The sequence below is a fragment of the Thalassophryne amazonica genome, chromosome 16 (assembly GCF_902500255.1).
Source record: "Thalassophryne amazonica chromosome 16, fThaAma1.1, whole genome shotgun sequence".
NCBI lineage: Eukaryota > Metazoa > Chordata > Actinopteri > Batrachoidiformes > Batrachoididae > Thalassophryne > Thalassophryne amazonica.
Genome location: NC_047118.1, coordinates 31,014,282 through 31,038,722, shown reverse-complemented (window position 1 = coordinate 31,038,722; position 24,441 = coordinate 31,014,282). Strand labels below are relative to the sequence as shown.

The window sequence follows — 24,441 nt, the reverse complement described above, 5'->3', positions numbered from 1 at the left end:
TGTTTCTGTACCCTTCCCCTGATTTGTGCGTCAAGACAATCCTGGCTCTGAGATCTACAGACAATTCCTTTGACTTCATGCTTGGTTTGTGCTCTGGCATGCACTGTCAACTGTGGGACCTTAATATGTAGACAGCTGTGTGTCTTTCCAAATCATGTTCACTCAACTGAACTTACCCCAGGTGGACTCCAATTAGGTTGTAGAAACATCTAGAGGATGATCAGTGGAAACAGGATCCACCTGAGCTCAATTTTGAGCTTCATGGCAAAGGCTGTGAATACTTATGTGTTATTTTTTAATAAATTTGCAAAAAACAAACAAACAAAAAAAAAAAAAAAACCCTTTTTCATGTTGTCATTATGGGGTATTGTGAGGGGGAAAAAATGAATGTCATCCAGTTTGAAATAAGGCTGTAACTTAAAATGTGGAAAAAGTGAAGCGTCGTGAATACTTTCTGGATCCCCTGTATATATTTATGGGCCTAACTGCATAAGACAGTGGAGTGAGGACTCCTGTATTCTTTTTATTTGCACCAAAATAAAGATGATACACAGTACCTATGATGCTTCATGAAAATATAATTTATCATATGAAAACACTTGCCTTTGTTTGCAACCTCCCATGCAATTTCAAAAAGAACTGCGTCCTCCAAGTCAAATTCCTCATCCCATTCATCCAGTCCTGACAGGGAAGTGACAGAAGTGCTACGAATCAGCGGCATGCTGGGTAAAAACAGAACAGACGTGAATTAATTTTTATGGCTTTTACTATGTTGACGCTTCACTGCCAGCAAAGGATTAAGTTCTTGTTTGCATGAGTTTCTGCAGGCATAAGCGGCTCTAAGGTGGGGCCTGATAGGGCTGTAGCCTCCCCTTGAAATTTTAATAAGCCCACCCCAAAGTCACTTGATGTTTACCAGTCAAAAACCTGTTTTAACCTTATGAGGTCTGTGAGAAAAGTATCCGACCTTTTTATTTTATGCAAAAAAAAAAATATATGGATTTGATTCATATGTTTTTACGTCAGCCAAACTTGAACCTTCGTGCGCATGCTTGAGTTTTTTCACGCCTGTTGGTTGCGTCATTCGCCTGTGGGCAGGCTTTGAGTGAACACTGGTCCACCCCTCTCATCGTTTTTTTCATTGCGAGGAAATGGCGGAATGATTTGGGCTTTGTTCCATCAGAATTTTTTCAGAAACTGTTAGAGACAGGCAGCTGGAAACCATTTGGAAAATTCACATGGCTTTCGGTGAAAATTTTATGGGCTTCACAGAGATTAAGGAGTGTTACTACCGCTTTAAGGACAACCCACAATGGCGCACGGCACGCCGCGCTCCGAGCCGCGATCGACAGGCAGAAACCACCATTTAGTTTCTAAATGGATGGCTGTGTCGCTCCAGGACCGTCATGTGCAATTTCTCTGGTTATCACAAGAGCTGGACATCAGCCATTTTCCGGCAGATTTCACTTTTAACAACAGATTTTGTCATGGAAAGCCGCGTGAAGGCTTTGCGCGTCACGATGGATTCGCTGATGGAGCGAGATAAAGAACACCTCAGTTTTGGAGTGTCAGAGGACAAGTTGGGACATGCCCAGCTCTCCACAATTTCTCTTATACTCACTCGACTGGTAAGCCACTGAAAGCTGAGATAGGCATGTCCCAAGCACAATTGAGAAAGGGTGTATTAATTAATTAACTTATTTTTGTGGTCTTGCATTTTGAGTCTATGAAACAAGATAGTCAACTGTAATGAATTGTCCAATAAGTAATGACAGAGTATGCCATGATCCACCAAATGTTAATACAATAATCTTCATGTTGATATTAACCATTCTTTGTCCATGGGCAAATCAGGTTTTCGGTACCACTTAAGGGGACAAAACGACAGTTTTGTTAAAGTTAACGTTGCTCCAATTTTGGGAAGAAGTGATGCAAATTATTGGTTGCATTAATAGAATTTTAAAAAGGAATAGTTTTCACAATGTGTCATGCTTAGTTATCACATTCCAGGATAACACGTCACAGAATCCAATGGACGTCGACATTATTTGACCTTTACTTTGGAGACCAAGCATTCAACAAGGTCAAAACTATTCCATTTATTAATCCTGTTATTTCAACCAATAATTTTTTTTTTTTTTTTTTACTGAAATTGGAGCAACTTTTGACCCCTGTACAATTTGAAACTGATCTTTGTCACAATTTTTGCTGTTTTTACCGCATACCTCCAAAACATTCAGTCATAGTTACTCCAAACTATACCTTTTTGTAATATTTCACGATCAGACAAGTAATGTGGTATAGTTTTCAACATTTATAAATTTTGACTTCTGTGTAACCCTTCATTGACTCCTACCTGGCTACAGCTACCAACCTGGGATGGCTAGCATACATTTTTGGGTAGGCCATGACAACATGAGGCTCGATTGTAAGTGCTGTTTAGTCACCTTAACCCTCTAGGGCTGGTGCCATTGTAAACGATGGCTAAGACCAAGTGCTACTAAATTATAACTTTTGAATGATATGCGATAGAAACTTAACTTTTTGCTGAAAAGTTAACTCCGGACGTTCGAGCCAGCCATCAGCCATCTTTGTACTCCTCATAGAGGCTGTGTGATGACATGCGCAATGTGAGTGTCCAATCGGAATTGGTTCACTGTCACATGGTTTTCCAAAATCCAATCGTAGGGCAGATTTACCTCACGTGAAAAGCCAAAGATCGTTTTCAGGAGTAGCTGCGTTTAGATGGACCAAAAGTAATCTGATTGAACAATCGGATCAAAATCACGCCATGTAAACAGCTCCATCTGATTAGGATAGCCCAATCCGATCGAAATTACGATCGGGTTAGAGGAGGTGGTGTAACCCTGTTTTTAACCCGATCGCGTTCCATGTAAACGGCACGGCGGATTGTCCGCCTGTGAGGAGCTTTACTGCGCATGTCTGTTACGTCACATCACCACGTGACGCTTCCTGCTCTGTGTTCGCGGAAACGGCGACAGAAAAAAAAACAGCTGGACTTTACAAGAGCCAGCAGTCCTCAACGTTTTAAAAGAATTTAAAATAAGTGGAAAAGTTTGACTGACGTAAGTTGGCAGTACAGACTTGTTGTGTCCGGAGTCAGCAGGTCAGTAGAGCAAATTAAAAACCGCTGGGAAGCAACGAGCGCTTTCTACAAGGAGCTAAAAACGAGCAGAAGCGGCGCAGCTCCAACCAGCTTCACTTATTAAAAAATAATGGATAATAATCGGAGGACGACCCTCTCCAAGGAGCACACTAGAGTAGAAGTCGGTTTTCCACCGGAGGAAAGTAGAGAAGCTTGAATCTTCGACTGGACTGGGTTCCTTGACGCGAGGACGTTTCGCTTCAAATCGCAGAAGCTTCCTCAGCTAAAATTCTTGCTCTGGAATTCTGACTTCTGTCTGACTCTTGTAGAGAAGAATACAACAGAAGCCAACAAAAGCTGGAGTTTTAAACCTAACCAGACCCCTCCTACTGAGAGGCAGACTGTGACTATAGCAGTCTCTACAAGAGTCAGACAGAAGTCAGAATTCCAGAGCAAGAATTTTAGCTGAGGAAGCTTCTGCGATTTGAAGCGAAACGTCCTCGCATCAAGCAACCCAGTCCAGTCGAAGATTCAAGCTTCTCTACTATGGATACCACCTGGACAACTGAGAGCTTACACAGAAACACCGGAGGAAAGTTCACCCGAGACACCGGAAAGTCTGGAGGTAAGTCCTGATAAAATCACGCTAACTCATTCCTTTTTTTTTTTCGAGACGTACTTTGAGCCAAATGTGTGGCTTTAGTTCAAGTTAATGTTGGGTATTCATGTTAAGTTATCCTATAAGTTTATTCACGGAGTAAAGTGCATGAACACAGTCTGATCATAGAGTTAACCGACACTCTATCCTCGTTCACTTTAGTGCATCGCGTTAATTTCTGCTCTTATATATACACATGATGCTGCTGATCATGTAAAGAGCACGTCGGAGGAGATTGATGACAGCAGCTTAACACAACCTGAAGACCACACTGAGGAGGCTCCAGACAAAAAAGTGAGTTTTTTTAAAAGAGTAATATGTGGCAAAATAAGACCGCAGTGAGTTACTGAAATTTCCTGTAGAGCTTGTTGAAAAAAATAATGTTCAAGTCATTGCATATTTATTTATTTGGAGTGCTTTATTTTTTTTAGAAATGGTAATATTACAAACTTCCAGCAGAATGACAGTTAATATCCTTTAGACAGTTGAGACACAAACATATTTTCATTTCAATTTTGTTTTCAGCTTTGTGAAGTCAAAAGCCATGTGGACAAGTTACAACATATTTGAATATAGAAGCAGGATGATTCTTTGGTATAATACATGACTGAGAGATCCACAAAGAGAAAAACATAAACCCTCTTTTTCTTTGCTAACTGAAATTATACATTCTTTCTAGATCAAAAGCCATCATCTGTGGATGCCAAGCTCCTGGGTGATCGATCAGCCCAGCAGAGATCTTTCCTGGACAACATGCAACAGCAGCATGAGCGGAATCTGGAAAGAGAAGAGATGCTTCTTTCCAGGTTTATGGAAGAAAGTACCCGCTCAACTGAAAGCATTATAGGGCAATGGTTTGATGGTGTTTGGGCTCTCCTTTCTCAGTCCTACTCATCAGCTCCACATTTACATGAACAAAGTTAGTCTTGGACCTCGCTGAGACAAGCATGTAACAGCCCGAAAATGACCACTCGTCCAAGTGTTACTTCAAATACAGCTGAATTTTCAAAACTGCAGCAGCTGTAGGTTTTCCAAGGTACTCTGTATGTTCAGAATGACCAGTACATGTTTAGAAGGGTCATAGAAGAGTGTAAAATTTCTCATTTTTATATTTTAAGAAAAAAACACTAGGTCAAACGACCTACATACAGTCTGGAATCGCCACATATTTAGTATCTTAAACTTTGTTGTGGATTTTCCCTGATAATCTTTAAAACATTTAAGACCTCTAGATACTGCTGTTTGCCAAAGACAAGGTTTGTTTTGTATTTTCCACTTTAAATGCATATTCCATTGATAACAGGACTGAAAATAAAAATTTCATATTTGGAAAATGTTCATTTTCTTTGGATGTGTGGTAATACGTTGACCCACTTACTTTAGCCATTTTCTCTTAAAATATCAAAATAGAAATTTTACAGTTTTCTTTGGCCCTCCCAAAGATGTACTGGTCATTTTCAACATGTTCAACACCTTGGAAAAGCTCTAGCTGCTGCTGTTTAGAAAATACATCTGTATTTGAAGTAACACTTGGGATGAAAAAGGGTGTGGGCATTTTGGGCTGTTTGTCCTGGATAAAGATTTTGGCACATATCTCAAGTTGTTCATTGGGGTCATATTAGTCTGGAACAGGTGAGTTAATCTCTCCTAAATGATGTGCAAGCATCTCACCTTGGTCCTCTACTAAGTCCACTGTTTCATCACCAATCACAGCAAGCCACCTGACCACCCAACCCAAGTTACCACCTGCCACTTCGGCACACGCAGAATAATCAAAATAACAGTGGAAACGTTGATTGCAGCCTACACAACATGTAGAAATTGAATATAAGAAACTAGCCCTGATGTTTAGTTTCTTCAATTTTTTCCTGATAGTATGTTATTTTGCTGACAAAGAGCCGCCTTTATTGTTTGGTTTTATGATCTGACATCACAGTAATGCCAGTTTAAGAAGTAATGCCAAACTCTGATGTAAGTGATTAAAAGTTTTTAGCACTATATTTTATTTTTAACCAAATTGTTTTGGTGCTGCCAGGTTTTTATTTTATATATGTGTATGGAAGAAAGTTGTATTCACTTTAATAAAAAAAGAGAAAGCGTTTGTCTTTTTTTTTTTTTTATTATGTTGTTAATGGAGATGACCATTTCGGAGAGGGAAGTGATTGAACATGTACTCCTTCAATGCCATCGTTGTCCTGCTCCTACTGGAATGGCTCTGCATCGAGACTTGTGGTCCAGGCTGAGGAAAGATGCCATCAAAGTGACCAGCGTTCTCCAACCAGTTGTTGCTTGCATTGTTACTCTCATTTTGACAGAAATTAAGAAGTGCACAGCAGGTTGCTATCACAGCTGGTGTAAAGGTGAAGTGAAAAATCTCTTGTCTTCAGTAGCACCCTCCACCTCGACTTCAAAATCCCTAAAGTGTTTTCTACTGTTACAGAGTGAGGTGAGGTTCACATTAACAAATTTCTCCTCTGGGTTCAGATGTGTAGAATTTATGCAGCCTTTCAGTAACCAGTCGAGGAGTGGATCTGCAGGGTCACCAATGATTTGTAGCTGTACGTCTTCGCCCTCAGTGTTTTTCACACCCTAAAACAAAATGGTTATGTATTTTAAAATTCTGATGCTTAATGAGTCATTGTATTCTTAAAAATAAATCAGGCTAACAAAGCACAGGGTGTAGTGGATATGACTTTTTTCCTCTTAAGTTTGAAAGGTATTTGGCAGTTGTTGAGCTCTCAAAGGTCTGAATGGCACAAACATTGGAATCTTGGGCTTTTCCAGGCATTTTGCAACTGATGTTGCAAAATCTCAAAGCAAATAACTTGTTTTAGTTGAGTAAAGTAAGTAGGAAATGTAAAAAGGCCTCACACACAAGGTTTGTTTCATTTATTCATGAAACCGATTTGTCATATTTTGCAAAAGTTCATTGTTTAAAATAAGTTTTGTGATATTTCATAGTGGACTCTACCTAAAAGCCACAGAAAATAAGTTAGCAGAAGTCATAAAAGTGGCAGCTGTGACGTTTTGATTGTGGGTCAATGAAAACGACAGACGTTCAGAAATAACCTACCTGCATGTGTCTGTGAGTCCCGTCAGTTATTTGAGGAATATGATGCGTTTCCTCAAAATTCCGTCTGATCTCCAAGGCTTCCTTTTTCATTTGGCTCGTAAATCAGCTGTTTAATCCGTCGGCGTTTTGATTACGGCTTTCCGTGCTACATCACGTAAAAACATTCCGCCGCGCTCGTTTCTTTCTGAACAAGTCCTGAAGAAGAAGTATGTTCCTCTGATGCTGCAGTTTCAAAAGAAACGCGCAAAAAAAATTAACAGTAATCTTGATTACGCCGGCTAACAAATCCATTGTTTATACGGGCGGGCTTCCGGGTACAACTCATTTGCATATGTCACAAACGGCAGACGTCACAACGCAAAGCATTATGGGATTGCTCTTCTGACTGAATCGGATCGTAACCACGGTGCATGTAAACACGCACAGCAAGCGGATCACTTTAGGGCACGTTTATGTAAACAGGACAATCTGATCCACCAATCGGATAGAATTCAATCAGATCAGAAATAAAGTGTCCATGTAAACGTAGCTAGTGATATGTTACTAGTTGGCCCATTTGAATAGCCCCCTGGGTGCTCCAATGAGTACGTACTATTAGTACATACTCAGTGTGCACTGTGCCAGCGATCAGTGAAAGCAGGAGCAGACAGAGAGCCTCTGATGACAATCTCACCTGCTCAAACAAAGAGTGTGTAACTATCAGGATTGCTCCACTAGTTTGCATGTGAATGTTACTGGAAAACTCTGTTGCTTTCTCTGTGTAAAGCAATGTTTACCATATCAATGGACAACAAAATGCATAGACCATTTTGTATATATTGTTCAAAATGTGAATTTGTGTTTACTGTTTGAACCTTTTTGTTTTTCAGTCTTTCACACAAGACCTCAAATTACTTTTATAAAGTGTCAAAACAGTTGTTTATTATAGTTTGCTGTGTGTTTTGAATAAATGTGTGTGGAAAATTATTTTTCACTTTATTTTTTTCCTTGCCTATTTTTGATTGTAAACCTTTATTATACTTATAAAACAACAAAAACATATATATTCTGAAAGCACAGGTTGTCCTGAAAAAAAAAGAGACATAAAACTTGATTGGGGGATGCAGGGAGAGCTGTTGACAGCAATAATAAAACATTTATGCCAGGCGAGTGAACTGTCCCAAAAAAAAAAATTAAAAAAAATGCCCTCAGACCCCAGAGGGTTAAGCGATACCAATTAGGTCAAAATTCATGACTGGCTCATGGAGTGTGCGCAAAATTCAAAGTTCCACGGTTCCTTTAGTTGTAAGTGATCTTACTCAGAGGTTTGGTAACTAATCCCTGTTAGCAGATGGAATTTTTCACGGCAAAGTAAATCGATTTCTTTCTGCACTCATTTTTCAAAATTGTGCAATTAAATTTAAAACAAATCTGCACAACATAAACAAAAATATAACAATAACTGCAAGCTCGGAGTCGCTCGGGAGGAGCTCGGACATTTTACCATTGACATTTTATCAAGTGAAAATATCAGATATACGTTTTAGTTTTAAAGTAATGTGCTAATTTTAAGGTTTTAGTGAGCACATGCTGTGCCCAGCAGTGCATTATGGGCAGGATAGTCTAATCTCAGTATGTTCATGACATGACAAATGCATTTCAGACACTCTGTTCAGGCTCCACAGACAACAGCATTAAACTGTAGAGCCCAAAACTCTCGTGAATATATTCTCTGGGTTTATAGATGTTATTGTATTTGCGTTTGTTAAATCCCACGCATCTTAAATGTAGCAGACACGGATTATCTGGGATTTTGTTTTGGCAAGTTTTTCAGGCCTCTACTGCCATCTACTGGCCAGTAGTGTTCATGGCAGTATTCACCCTAAGTACTAAGCATCTGGGCACCAGTAGATCATCTTCTTTGTCTTTCGGCTGTTCCCGTTAGGGGTCGCCACAGCAGATCAATCGTTTCCATCTCACCCTGTCCTCTGTATCTTCCTCTGTCACACCAACCACCTGCATGTCCTCTCTCAGCACATCCATGAACCTCCTCTTTGGTCTCCTTCTCCTCCTGCCTGGTGGCTCCATCCTCAGCATCCTTCTCCCTATATACCCTGGGTCCCTCCTCTGCACATGTCCAAACCATCTCAATGTCACCTCTCTGACTTTGTCTCCAAACCGTCCCACCTGAGCTGTCCCTCTGATATGTTCATTCCTAATCTTGCCCATTCTTGTCACTCCCAAAGAGAATCTCAACATCTTCAGCTCTGCCACCTCCAGCTCTGCCTCCTGTCTTTTTGTTAGTGCCACTGTCTCTAAACCATACAACATAGCTGGTCTCACTACTGTTTTGTAAACTTTCCCCTTCACTCTTGCTGATATTCTTCCGTCACAAATCACTCCTGCCACCTTTCTTCACCCACTCCACCCTGCCTGCACTCTCTTCTTCACCTCTCTACCACACTCTCCATTACTTTGAACAGTTGACCCCAAATATTTAAACTCATCTACTTTCACCACTTCTACTCCTTGTAACTGCACTATTCCACTGGGCTCCCTCTCATTCACACACATGTACTCAGTCTTGCTTCTACTGACCTTCATTCCCCTTCTCTCCAAAGCATATCTCCACTTCTCCAGACTAGACTCAACTTGCTCTCTACTCTCACTACAGATCACAATGTCATCTGCAAACATCATAGTCCATGGGGACTCCTGTCTGATCTCATCTGTCAACCTGTCCATCACCACTGCAAACAAGAAAGGACTCAGAGCTGATCCTTGGTGTAATCCGACCTCCACCTTGAATGAGTCTGTCATTCCGACTGCACATCTCACCGCTGTCACACTATTCTTGTACATGTCCTGCACTACCATAACATACTTCTCTGCCACTCCAGACTTCCTCATACAATGCCACAACTCTTCTCTTGGCACCCTATCATAAGCTTTTTCTAAGTCCACAAACACACAATGTAACTCTTTCTGTCCTTCTCTGTACTTTTCCAACAGTATTCTCAGAGCAAACATTGCATCTGTAGTGTTCTTTCTCGGCATGAAACCATATTGCTGCCCACAGATCTTCACCTGTTTTCTAAGCCTAGCTTCTACTACTCTTTCCCATAACTTCATGCTGTGGATGATCAGCTTTATGCCTCTGTAGTTACTGCAGCTCTGCACATCACCCTTGTTCTTGAAAATAGGAACCAGCACACTTCGTCTCCACTCCTCAGGCATCCTCTCACTTTCCAAGATTTTATTAAACAATCTGGTTAGAAACTCTACTGCCATCTCTCCTAGACATTTCCATGCCTCCATTGGAATGTCATCTGGACCAACTGCCTTTCCACTCTTCATCCTCTTCATAGCAGCCCTCACTTCTTCAGACCTTTTGTCTGACTCAGTGCTTAGCTCAGATAAGATAATTATAGTGGGCGATTTTAACATCCACACAGATGCTGAGAATGACAGCCTCAACACTGCATTTAATCTATTATTAGACTCTATTGGCTTTGCTCAAAAAGTAAATGAGTCCACCCACCACTTTAATCATATCTTAGATCTTGTTCTGACTTATGGTATGGAAATAGAACACTTAACAGTATTCCCTGAAAACTCCCTTCTGTCTGATCATTTCTTAATAACATTTACATTTACTCTGATGGACTACCCAGCAGTAGGGAATAGTTTCATTACACTAGAAGTCTTTCAGAAAGCGCTGTAACTAGGTTTAAGGATATGATTCCTTCTTTATGTTCTCTAATGCCATATAACAACACAGTGCAGAGTAGCTACCTAAACTCTGTAAGGGAGATAGAGTATCTCGTCAATAGTTTTACATCCTCATTGAAGACAACTTTGGATGCTGTAGCTCCTCTGAAAAAGAGAGCTTTAAATCAGAAGTGTCTGACTCCATGGTATAACTCACAAACTCGTAGCTTAAAGCAGATAACCCGTAAGTTGGAGAGGAAATGGCGTCTCACTAATTTAGAAGATCTTCACTTAGCCTGGAAAAAGAGTCTGTTGCTCTATAAAAAAGCCCTCCGTAAAGCTAGGACATCTTTCTACTCATCACTAATTGAAGAAAATAAGAACAACCCCAGGTTTCTTTTCAGCACTGTAGCCAGGCTGACAAAGAGTCAGAGCTCTATTGAGCTGAGTATTCCATTAACTTTAACTAGTAATGACTTCATGACTTTCTTTGCTAACAAAATTTTAACTATTAGAGAAAAAATTACTCATAACCATCCCAAAGACGTATCGTTATCTTTGGCTGCTTTCAGTGATGCCGGTATTTGGTTAGACTCTTTCTCTCCGATTGTTCTGTCTGAGTTATTTTCATTAGTTACTTCATCCAAACCATCAACATGTTTATTAGACCCCATTCCTACCAGGCTGCTCAAGGAAGCCCTACCATTATTTAATGCTTCGATCTTAAATATCATCAATCTATCTTTGTTAGTTGGCTATGTACCACAGGCTTTTAAGGTGGCAGTAATTAAACCATTACTTAAAAAGCCATCACTTGACCCAGCTATCTTAGCTAATTATAGGCCAATCTCCAACCTTCCTTTTCTCTCAAAAATTCTTGAAAGGGTAGTTGTAAAACAGCTAACTGATCATCTGCAGAGGAATGGTCTATTTGAAGAGTTTCAGTCAGGTTTTAGAATTCATCATAGTACAGAAACAGCATTAGTGAAGGTTACAAATGACTTCTTATGGCCTCGGACAGTGGACTCATCTCTGTGCTTGTTCTGTTAGACCTCAGTGCTGCTTTTGATACTGTTGACCATAAAATTTTATTACAGAGATTAGAGCATGCCATAGGTATTAAAGGCACTGCGCTGCGGTGGTTTGAATCATATTTGTCTAATAGATTACAATTTGTTCATGTAAATGGGGAATCTTCTTCACAGACTAAAGTTAATTATGGAGTTCCACAAGGTTCTGTGCTAGGACCAATTTTATTCACTTTATATATGCTTCCCTTAGGCAGTATTATTAGACGGTATTGCTTAAATTTTCATTGTTACGCAGATGATACCCAGCTTTATCTATCCATGAAGCCAGAGGACACACACCAATTAGCTAAACTGCAGGATTGTCTACAGACATAAAGACATGGATGACCTCTAATTTCCTGCTTTTAACTCAGATAAAACTGAAGTTATTGTACTTGGCCCCACAAATCTTAGAAACATGGTGTCTAACCAGATCCTTACTCTGGATGGCATTACCCTGACCTCTAGTAATACTGTGAGAAATCTTGGAGTCATTTTTGATCAGGATATGTCATTCAAAGCGCATATTAAACAAATACGTAGGACTGCTTTTTGCATTTACGCAATATCTCTAAATCAGAAAGGTCTTGTCTCAGAGTGATGCTGAAAAACTAATTCATGCATTTATTTCCTCTAGGCTGGACTATTGTAATTCATTATTATCAGGTTGTCCTAAAAGTTCCCTAAAAAGCCTTCAGTTAATTCAAAATGCTGCAGCTAGAGTACTGACGGGGACTAGAAGGAGAGAGCATATCTCACCCATATTGGCCTCTCTTCATTGGCTTCCTGTTAATTCTAGAATAGAATTTAAATTCTTCTTCTTACTTATAAGGTTTTGAATAATCAGGTCCCATCTTATCTTAGGGACCTCGTAGTACCATATCACCCCAATAGAGCGCTTCGCTCTCAGACTGCAGGCTTACTTGTAGTTCCTAGGGTTTGTAAGAGTAGAATGGGAGGCAGAGCCTTCAGCTTTCAGGCTCCTCTCCTGTGGAACCAGCTCCCAATTCAGATCAGGGAGACAGACACCCTCTCTACTTTTAAGATTAGGCTTAAAACTTCCTTTTTGCTAAAGCTTATAGTTAGGGCTGGATCCGGGGACCCTGAACCATCCCTTAGTTATGCTGCTATAGACGTAGACTGCTGGGGGGTTCCCATGATGCACTGTTTCTTTCTCTTTTTGCTCTGTATGCACCACTCTGCATTTAATCATTAGTGATCGATCTCTGCTCCCCTCCACAGCATGTCTTTTCCTGGTTCTCTCCCTCAGCCCCAACCAGTCCCAGCAGAAGACTGCCCCTCCCTGAGCCTGGTTCGGCTGGAGGTTTCTTCCTGTTAAAAGGGAGTTTTTCCTTCCCACTGTAGCCAAGTGCTTGCTCCCAGGGGGTCGTTTTGACCGCCGGGGTTTTTACATAATTATTGTATGGCCTTGCCTTACAATATAAGCGCCTTGGGGCAACTGTTTGTTGTGATTTGGCGCTATATAAAAAAAAATTGATTGATTGATTGATTGACTTCTTCCTTGCTAATCTCTTTTACTTCCTGATTTACTCGCACCACATCATCCAGCCTTTTCTCTTGCTCATTTTCTTTATTCATCAACTCTTCAAAATATTCCCTCCACCTTCTCAGCACACCCTCCTCACTTGTCAGCACATTACCATGTGCATCTTTTACCACCCTAACCTGCTGCACATCCTTTCCAGCTCTGTCCCTTTGTCTGGCCAATCGGTACAAGTCCTTTTCTCCTTCCTTACTATTCAACTTCTTGTACAGCTCGCAATATGCCTTTTTCCTTTGCTTTTGCCACTTCTCTTCTCGCCTTATGCCGCATCTCCTTGTACTCCTGTCTACTTTCTTCATCTCTCCGACTATCCCAAAACTTTTTCGCCAACGTCTTTCTCCTAATGCTTTCCTGGACCTCTTCATTCCACCACCAAGTCTCCTTGTCTTCCTTCCACTGTCCAGATGTCATACCCAGTACTGTCCTAGCTGTCTCCCTCACCACATCTGCAGTACTTTTCAGTTGTCCAAAATGCTTCCCCTCCAACTAGTGCTTCTCTCACCTGCTCGCTAAATTTCACACAACAGTCTTCCTCCTTCAGCTTCCACCATCTGATCCTTTGTTGAGCTCTCACTCTCTTCTTCTTTACCTCTAAAGTCATCCTACAAACAACCATCCTATGCTGTCTAGTGACACTCTCTCCTGCTACCACCTTACAGTCTGTGATTTCTTTTATCTTGCATCTCTTATAAAGAATGTAGTCCACCTGTGTGCACCTTCCTCCACTCTTAGATGTTACCCTGTGCTCCTCCCTTTTCTTAAAGTAGGTATTCACCACAGCCATTTCCATCCTTTTTGCAAAATCAACTACCATCTGTCCTTCCCCATTCTTATCCTTGATACCATATCTACCCATTACTTCCTCATCACCTCTGTTCCCTTCACCAACATGCCCACTGAAGTCTGCTCCTATCACCACTCTTTCATGCTTGGGCACACTCTCCACCACCTCATCTAACACACTCCAGAAATCTTCTTTCTCCTTCATCTCACAACCAACTGTGGGGCATATGCACTGATGATATTCATCATCACCCCTTCAATTTCCAACTTCACACTCATCACCCTGTCAGACACTCGCTTAACCTCCAACACACTTTTAACATACTCTTCCTTTAAAATGACCCCAACACCATTTCTCTTCCTGTCCTCACGATGGTACAACAACTTGTACCCACCGCCGATGCTCCTGCTCTTACTTCCCTTCCACTTGGTCTCTTGCACACACAATATGTCTACCTTTCTCCTCTCCATCATATCAGCCAGCTCTCTCCCTTTTACCAGTCATACTACCAACATTCAAAGTCCCCACTCTCATTTCCACCCTTCTAGTTTTCTTCTCCCGCTGTTCATGGCAACATTTTCCTCCTCTTCTTCGTCATCTTCGCCCAGCAGTAGCCCAATTTCCACCGGTACCCTGTAGTTGGGTTGGCTTGTTTTACGCCGGATGCCCTTCCTGATGCAACCCTCCTCATTTATCTGGGCTTGGGACCGGCACTCAGAATGTACTGGCTGCACACCCCATGTGGCTGAGTTTAGCAATAGGGGATTAAAGGCCTTGCCCAAGGGCCCTTTGAACCCATGATCTTCTGGACTCAAGCCCAACACCTTAACCACTAGACCATCACCTCCCCCTGGGCACCAGTAGATGGCAGTGTTCTATTTATTTTGACCCTGGTTATATCAGATGGTTGTCAATCAACTTTTGGCTTTGCAAAAGTTTTTATTTTTTTTTTACAAATTAAGTTTAAAAACAACAAAAAAATAACATTACAAGACAGCTCTGCAGTGTTTGCACAGGCACAGTGCGAGCGGTTGGGCGCTTGTAGCCCCTCAGCAGCAGGATAACCTCACGATGGCCGACCAGAATAATGTCAAACAGGTTTATTTTCATTCGACCATACGATCGGCGATCAGGAGGTGGTCGTGAGATGTTAAACGCAGCTTGTTACTCCATGTACACTACACGATGCAGGAAGAGCAAATAACCTGAAACTTGGTCCAAAAAATTCTCGCACGAATGAAAAATCATCTGAAAAAGGGCCAAAACTCGCACAGTGTAAAGCCAACATTTATGTGTCAAAACAATATTGAGTGCACGTTTTACAACATTACCAAACATGCGCACGGCACTAATAAAATGAGCGCACACTCTCCACATGCAAAACATTTTGCGATGACACTTCCAGGGTTCTGTAAAAATGCCTGTTTTTACAAATAAAAAATGGAATATTTTACAAAAGCACATTTATCTGTAAACACCAACACACGACACTCGTCACATTAACGTGTTGGTTTTACATAATGAATGACTGAACCAATCGGTGTTTAGCAGAGGCACTTTTACCCAGAATCCTTTGCGATCTGTCTGTGTTTGTTACAAAACCTCAGAATTAGTGCATTATTCAACATTAAAAAATATAAGTTATATTTTAACTTTGTACAAATGACAGAATTGACATTAATGGAATTATTCTATTGGTATTAATGTTATTTATAAATCAAAACCATAAGTCAGCACTGCTTTATTTTCCAAGACCTCAGCCTGACCGGAGCGTTGCGATTGATAGAGAGCTGGGCTTTATGGCTGCTCTCAGAGTGCCTCTGTACTGGAAACAGTGTAGTAAACAAGAGCTTCCAGCAAGGGCAGAATGTTCAAAGACAAAAGTGTGGCCTCATTGTTTGGGTCTGTTGTCACTTTTAATATTACTAGAAGCTACTGTGTCGTTAAAACTCAAATTCAGTTTATTAGTAGTTGCAAATGTACCAGAGACAACATTGGAATTTATCGGTTATCTGTAACTTCTGATACATTTTTGGGTGGCTTATCGTTTTATTTTTATCAAAGATAACTTTTCAGTTATCTGATTATCTGTTATTGAAGTTTATTTTTTGGTTATCTGTGCCCACCACAGCACAAGTACACATTTCCCACACATGTACAAAAAACCTCCCACCATAACCCCCCCCCCCCCCAAAAAAGATGTGGTGTCAAAGAACAGCAATCTATTTCACAAATATTACACAAACTCCTACTGCATTGCAAACAGGGAAAGATATATTTATAATAATGACCTGTACAATTCTTTCAGATAGACATTTCTAAAGTGCAGATATACAGCGAACATCACAAATGACAGTACAAGTTAAAAACTAAAACAACATGCATTTTCATTCAAATTTAGAACATATTGTTTTAAATGTTGTATTTCTCTTATAATTTACTATTGATAAGTTTTTTTTTTTCCTCAGGTGGTTCTTATAAGAAATTGTAGCTAAAACACCAAAGTGTTATTTTAATACAGGTCGTACATTTACGAGGGCTCTAACATGGTGATAAGACGCAAACAAAGGTCGTCTCCTGGCAACATTCTCACATACCTGCGTAGTGTGCAATACACATTTGTTGTAACACCTGATATGCACTCCACGTGAGGAATGGTGCTCTTTTATAAAAGGCATTGTAAAGCCACAGAAATTGTTTAATTATCTGCCATACAATCTCAGTTAAGACGGCGCCCTTCCAAAATAAAAAAATACCGGCGGCTGCCAGTGGTACCCCTCAACCTACATGGCAGTGAAACCCCTGGGTGGCAGAATTCCTGCAGATTTAACAAGACCTTTACGGTGACATATGCTGATATAATCTTGGATAAATTGCTTTTCATGCATCTATAATCCCTCAAAATATTACATTCACAGATGTTACATAGTATGATGGCATTCAAGTATAGTACACTGGCTTTTAAAATTTCACCTGTGACCTTGTCCTCAAGGTCAAGGTCACCAATTTTCAAACTTGACTGAGGTATTGACGTGATACACCTTTCCTGTAAGTTTGGTGACCGTAGGCCTCTCCACTCCAGAGCAGTCACGCGGCGCCAACAAACCAATTGTTGATGCCATCAAACGCACGCCCACCCAGCCGCTGGGGTGATGACAATACCCCTTCAGTCTATTATGGGCTAAAGGGGTAAAAATTAAAAGGAAGGGTGCATTCCTGAGGACCGTTGGTGAAAATGCACTGAAATTAGAACAGGTTCAGTTCCAGCTTGTAGAAATGATGAAACTTCCTGTACTGTACAAATGGAGGAGTGGCATGAGAAAGGAAGCAATGTGATCATGGAACAGGTATGAATTTGCTCTAGACCAACCTTTCTCCAAGAGTGGTCCCCAGCCCACTGGTCTTCCATTAGTTACCTGTAGTGGTTTGAGTATATTGGTAAATTATTTTAATATTGTAGTCTAACGTAAAAGTCTTGCTTAAATGACTTCAAAGTCGAATAGAGTGGTAAGCAGACCTACTGTTTTTGGATATTTAGAGAATAAGATGGTCTGCGGATTTTTTGTTTTTATTGGTAAAGTGGTCATTGGTCTGAAAAGGTTTGAGAAGCACTGCTCCCGGCATTAGATCGGTAATAAAATGCTGTCACAGTGAAACCCAGACAATTCAAAAAAACTAATGCCTGGAACAGAATTGGGGGGGGGCTGAAATTCCTAAATTCATGTGCTGAACTGTGAATGACAAAACTAGCACAACATATATACAGGACCACAACCTGAGTAAAACCTTGCGGTTACATATAGGGCCTTGAGCAAAGCACCTCTACCCCACAAACTCATGTCAGGCCTCTTTAAATGGGAATTTAACAACAATGATCAGCAGATTAACTTGAAATTTTTCAAGTTAATCCACTGATCATTGATCTTATTGTCAGTCATACAATGTCAGAAAAGTATCAAAGAAAAACTGTATGTTATAATAATGTGTTACTGAAGTGTAGAATTTGGTCAACAGCACCCATGCTTTCTGCTGGGCTTGATATTTGGTTCCCACTTCAGGTACTGAGAGATTCTAATTCCCAAGGACTTGAAGGTCATCACAACAATGCTACTGAATATTCTAAGGGCCAACATTACTGACGGGGGTTTACTAAAATTTCTACGGTCTTGACCATGTTGAGCACCAAACTAATGCCACTAAACCAAAGCAGATATGTTGTTTGCAAATTTCAGGAGTTAACAGCTACATCGTTGAAGGTGTATTCATTGGTGTAGAGAGAAAAGAGCAGTGGAAAGAAGATACATCCCTGAGGGGCACCTGTGCTGGTCATCAGTGTGCCAGAAGTAACTTCCCTCAGCCTGTCCTGGTAGTTCCTAGCCTGTCAGAAACCTAGTGATCCACAGAGTGAAGTGGAGCCGGAAGATCTGGGAGGAGTGGGTTCAAGAAATTATGGTCTTGAACTCCAAGCAAAAAATCCACAATTCAAATAATTGCAGAGATTCCTAGACTGTCAAGGTGTTGCAGGATGTCATGCTGAAGATCTGTGTAAAGTCACAGATTGGACTTCTCAGCCACTCAAAAATCCATATGTAGGAGAAACGTCATTATCGAATCCAACAGATAGCCACAACGACATAAGTTACCACGCCCAGCAAGTCATCAGTGACATCAGTGTAGACAACCCTACAGGCCCTGTCCACCCAGCTGCAGTGTCAGCTTTGGCTCCAGGAGTTAAAGACACTCATCCACTTCAAACTACAGAATCTGAGGACAAGCACCAGCACACATACCCCTATACAGAACTTGCATCTTCTACTTATCCCACACCTCCACAAAGCTTCAAGAAAATAATCCAAAACATGGCTAGTGGTGCAACCGGACAAACAAACAAAAAAAGTCTATTATCGTATTTGCGAGCCTGTTAATCTTTGGCATGTGGCAGTGAAAAACAACTTAATAAATCAAGTACCACATTTCTGTTGATCAATTAACTGACTTACAGCTAAGTGTTTATCTGCCTGTATAATGGACTGCATTTATATAGCGCTTTTCCATCTTCATCAGACGCTCAAAGCACTTTACAATTATGCCTCACATTCACCCCGATGTCAGTATCAGGGTGCTGCCATACAAGGCACCCACTACACACTGGGAGCAATACTATACTGTATAGTATAGTATAGTATACACAAAACTTGGCTGCAGGTACCCTGAACACCTCTGACTGGCTGATCGTCCTCACGTGGCAATCCTTGAGTTTGTTCAGTAGATTAGTTCACCTTGAAAGTTTCCCCCCTTGTGTAATACAGTAGTTTCTTGTGAGCCTCTTCTTCTCGAACCACACTTGTAAAATTCCTGTTTTGGGACGGGACTCCCTTACCTGTAGACACTTTAGAAGGATACAACTACATACATGCGCAGAAATCACTGTGGGACTTGGGGGAGTGAGATCAATTCAAATGACTGTACGACTGGCACTCACACGCACATGTTGCATATTTGGACAATATTGGCAGTTATGACAAAGGTTTTTATTTGCAGAACGCGTGCACGACGTGATAACTCCTCCAGAGGTCAGAACCCTCCATCAGAACCTTTAACACGCTTTTTGCCCCCACGTCGAGCTGTGGATTTGGGGCGAACGTGACATCGTGCACATCCTGCAAACCAACCGCGGAAACGCGCAAAGGACACGGAATCCTGACGCGCGCACACGCTGCAAGGAAGTAATCAACTGCTGTCGACCTGGATATAAAAAAGAAAACAAATGTGAAAAACACACACTCACCCTTCGATGATGTCCCAACTTCACAAATATAACCTAAGGCCGCATTGGCAGCTGTCGCAGTCGATCCAAAAAAAAAAAAAAAAGGGAAAAGCAGCTGAGCGCGAGGCGAAGGGGGCGGACGCTTTAGTTAAATACCAATGAATGACGTTGGTTGACTGCAGTCAGTGTGAAGCGCAGGACGACGGTCGTGACGTTTATCACGTTCCTGAGCTGCGCTCCTATTGGTCGTTGTCTCTTAGTCTCCGCCTTTGCACATGGAATGAACATCCAGCGCTATGCTATGAAGGAAAACGGCCGAAGCGGCCGCCATCTTATGTAGGTAAAAATTTGATTGCCCCAACATAAACAGGCAAAATCATTTTCAGTACATAACAATGAACTTCAGATGATTATGCCATTTCTTTAAAATGTTATTTCTACCTGGTTATTTCATGTAATTTACTGCCCCTTACCAAGAACCAAACCATTGTATTCCTCATTTTTAGTTTATTAAAGGTCATGACAAAAACCAGGCCTGTGTCCCTCACAGACAGTGTCCATCTTGTGAAGGCACACCAAGTAGCTTGTATATATTTTTGAAAAAACAAACAAACGAAACAACAAAACACTTTTATACAATGTGGGTGTTAACAATGGGTGTGGTTTAGTCTCACATTTCTAATGTTACTGTTTCTCACCAACAGGTGTGTCTGAAACTTGGACATATGATAGAAGTGAAATTTATATTTCTCAGAACTTCCAAACAAATAACTCAAATACTTGGTAGCTAACATAAAATAAAGAATTAGCACAGATATTATCCTACAAAATGTTAATCATATAATAAAATTATTATTATTATTATTATAACTCAAGATAAATCATGGGATGGGGCACATGTCATTGTATCAGCTGAACAGGCCTGGGTTCTGGATGACAATCACCAAAGACAAGTGAAGCACCAAGATCTCTTGAAAGCAATTATCTAATAGGGCTGGCTGAAAAGATAAAGCTATCTACTTAAAGCTTGGATTGTTCTCTATTAGACCATGTCATTACTTTTCCACATAGTCAGATTCCATCAGTGAAGAAATCGGGTGTCTGCTCTCGGCGCAAGCAATGCACAGTTGCTTGCTCCTCTGCATCATGTGTGAAAGTGTTCCATCAGGAATGCATCAGCTTGGAACAAAAAAGGGAAAAAGTCAGAGGGCATGAGATCTGGACTGTATGGTGAGTGTGGTAAGATCTTTTAAAATTTGAGCCGTTGCAATGCATCCTATGTTTTTCGACTCGTATGTGGACGAGCATTGTCATGCTGAAAAATCGCATCTTTTCCAGGATCAGCCTGCTTCAACTGTGCATGCAGCTTTTGCAAAGTGTCCACATATCATATACAATTCTATGAGAACTCTGCCATTACACTCACACTTGACTCTGTGTATCTGCGGCTGTTATGAGCTTTGACATGCAGACTCATTGTAGCTGGATTTTCATTCTTCAAACTGCTTGGTCACCTCCTGACTGACATCCAGTTGATTTCAAGTCTTACACTGGCATTGGATTCTGTTTCTGCTGTTAATGCAAATCACCAGCCCGAAACATACCCACCAGAAAGACAGATATTTGTGGTCAAATCAACTGTTAGATGCAAGATTTTAAAGAACTCAGCTGGTGAGTTCACAAACATGAAAAAGCTCAGACAGCTCAGGATTACAAGTGCAATGAAAAAGGGAAGAATGGTTTTATTAGCACACAAAACCCATTCATAACATTTGGTTAAGAATACCATTTAGGAAGTCACAAATCAAATCTAGGCTTGTGTGTCCCAGTGCCTTCTGACAAACTGTAGATGATCTTCTGTTTTCTGTGTTCCACTTCACCATGAAGCTGTATAACTGGTGATGCAACTGAGACAAATTCTACTATGTACAGTGTGGCTGCAATTGGAGAAATTTTGCATAGTGCATTTTGTATCCCAGTTATACAGCTTCATGATGAAGTGGGATAGAGGACGATTTTCTTAAAAAGAAGACCTGAAAATTCAGCTACAATTTGCCAGAAGGTACATCTGATATGCAAGCCTAGATTTGTTTTGCTGAAATAAGCGACCCCAAAGAACCACAATGAAGCCAGCGCCATAACTCGCTAATGCATAAAGGGGTGGAGTGTGCGTGGCTCTACGTATGACGAAAGACGCCTGAACACGCCCCTCCTTTAAATCCGAAGGGTAATATTTATATATAGATCAGTGGGTGAGATTAACCATGGAAATCAGGAGCGCTATTATTCGTTTTCTCCGCCTGACTGGCACTTACTCAAGAATATAGTGTAACATCGGAATCATAACAGATGAGGGCAGCATTGCGCATACCAGCGTATAGCCTGCCGGAACTCCATTTGAAGAAGAAGAAGAAGAAGAAGACGAAAACAACAACTCTACACTGGGCTAACCGTAGCGTACTCTACGTAAGAATATCATGTAAGTTAGTGTGACCATATTTTGATTACCGAAAACCAGGACACTCGGCCCGGCAGTAAGATACTCGGTTGGCAGCGGGTACGAATCAGCAGAACCGGAACCGGAACGGTTGGCAGAACCGGAATGCTAATACAATTGACGGAATGATTGACAGAACAGCACCTTTCTATGCCCCCTACTCTCAAGATATTGATAACCAATCTCAAGATAATGTCCCCCCGTCATGTTCAAAGCACAAACGTTTTATCACTAAACGCCAGAATAGCAGATCACCATATTGGAAAATTTACCCTCACTAACACTAGAGGCACCACACAAGCTCCCGTTCTGCTATTCTATCACTGTTCTGTCAAGAGTTTGGGGCTTCTAATGCTGACCTATAGTTTTATATAGTGGCTAAATAACTTGATTGTTTTAATGGCTTGACCTGATCATCTCATTAATACTTGTTTTAGGTGGAATATAAGCAAAAACAACCCATTCTGCCGATTTCCAGTTGTTCAGATTCCATTCCGCCTATAGTTCCGGTGATTAGTAGCTCCTTGAATGCCGGTCAATTTAATGGGCCAATGAAAAACAATGAAAACCAGGACATTGTTATTGATTTCTAAAAAATACTTAGGACGGCCATGACGACGTGAAAACAGGACGTTTGGTCACCCTAATGTAAGTGGTTCATGTTGACCGGATGGGGCAACATTACGCTTGTTTAGCGTACAGTCTGCCGGAAATCATTAGAAGAAGAAGAATGATAGCGCACGGGTTGTGTGTGCCGTGTCGGAACAAACCATTCGGCGGATGGTAGCGGCAGTATGCTTTTGTCGAAAACGGACGAATAATAATAATAATAATAAACTACCTCCCTCATTGGGAAATTACCTTTGTAATATTAATTAACAAAAGTTTGTGGTACGCAGTTCTTGTCATTTTCGAGGATTCACAGACCGAGTTCAACTTTCTTGAAACTTCAGCAAGACAAGCCTTTTTTTAAAAATTAAAAACACATCTTGTAAGGACCATACACTTTCATACAGCAAAAGTGTCAAAATACAGAGAAACATAAAGTACGAATTACAAAACAAAAAGAAGAAAGAAAAGGAAGCAAAATCTTGGGTATCATTCAAATAAACTAGAAACGAGATATATCTCCACATATCCTTCTAGCTATTTTGTTGTCGCTTGTGTGTGCAAGACAACCTGCACAGACAAGCGATAAGTTCCGGCTCGGTTCGGCACGCCCGACGTGCTGGTTAAAAAATGGTTTTCGCTGACACCCCCATCCACCGAATGGTTTTGCGCCGACACTGCACACTCAACCCGTGTGTTAGTCTCACCCAAATCGTCCGAACCACTTAAATGGGTTCGGATGTTTATTAAATCAAATTTGGGGGGCTGCGCGGTGGGTTTCTATCGGTTTACTTTGTTGTGGACATGAATGTTATGACCCGCGTATTTTCTCAGTAATCGCGCAGTAAATTCATCGAACGAGTGAAGCTACCGATAGCTGCTAAAGTGCTAACATCGTTAGCATACAACATTAAATCCAGCGGGAGTACGTGAGTATTGACACAAGTTCTTGTGCCAAATATACTCCTGATGTTTTTGTTACCCGCGAAAATGTGGTGTCATCGCAAATACAACATTGTTTTGAACATATTGGTGCAGCGCAATGTTGAGTAGTATTCATCTCGTTATGGCCGAACAACTGTCCAGTTTCTGGGTATTCTGTGTTCGTACGAGCTCGCGGCCGACATGCTTGATGAATTCCTGCGCAAAAAGTAGTTCCCAGATAATTGTGATATATTCCTGTGAGATAACGAGTATATCTCATCTAAATCAATTCTGAAATTTACCAGTAATAAGATTATAAAGATAGTTGAAGTTTTAAGAATGGCCGTAATAAATATTTAAGAAACTTAAAGTATGTTGCCCACAGGTAGGCATTGCTTTGATTTAATTTTCACCAGGAAATCCTAATGATTTAAGCACTCACAGTCATATGTGTTACACACACTCATCCAGCAGCACCTTCTCATGTCAGCATGTCATGAGCTAGTGGCCCTTGTGATTGTGCGAAAGTAGGTCCGGCGAGTTCAGGCTGCGGGTGCAAGCAATCCCACAATTCCAAAATAGCAGAGATGTTGGACCAATGAAAGCAGCACTCTGAGCAGGGTGCCACGAACATTTACGCTTGAAAACACACGAGATTATGGACTTTGTTGTACCAAATATTACCCTAATGTTATAGCT

The 24,441-nt window shown here is 41.0% G+C and overlaps 2 protein-coding genes and 1 long non-coding RNA gene across 5 annotated transcripts in view; 2 read left to right on the top strand and 1 right to left on the bottom strand.

Annotated features, from left to right (window-relative positions):
• gys1 (glycogen synthase 1 (muscle)) overlaps positions 1 to 19,873 on the bottom strand; it is a 50,080-nt gene extending 30,207 nt beyond the window's left edge. The window contains exons 1-2 of the mRNA XM_034190172.1: positions 19,734 to 19,873; positions 604 to 722 (exon numbers count right to left, since the gene is read on the bottom strand). Coding sequence (XP_034046063.1) covers positions 604 to 721 — 118 coding nt within the window. The 5' untranslated portion in view covers position 722; positions 19,734 to 19,873. The remainder of the gene's footprint in view (positions 1 to 603; positions 723 to 19,733) is intronic.
• Positions 3,560 to 5,077, top strand: LOC117527712. Its single transcript, XR_004565592.1, has 3 exons — positions 3,560 to 3,731; positions 3,984 to 4,058; positions 4,444 to 5,077. It is a non-coding gene; the product is annotated as an uncharacterized LOC117527712 (long non-coding RNA).
• Positions 19,874 to 21,993: 2,120 nt separating the features above from the next.
• The window catches only part of pold1 (polymerase (DNA directed), delta 1, catalytic subunit), a 37,177-nt gene continuing 34,729 nt past the window's right edge, over positions 21,994 to 24,441 (top strand). For 2 of the 3 annotated variants that reach the window (XM_034190167.1, XM_034190169.1), the window contains exon 1: positions 23,527 to 23,747. The gene's annotated coding sequence lies outside the window, so the exon portion shown is untranslated. Of the gene's footprint in view, positions 22,192 to 23,526; positions 23,748 to 24,441 lie in introns of those variants that run through there. The other variant, XM_034190168.1, reaches the window with a different exon arrangement.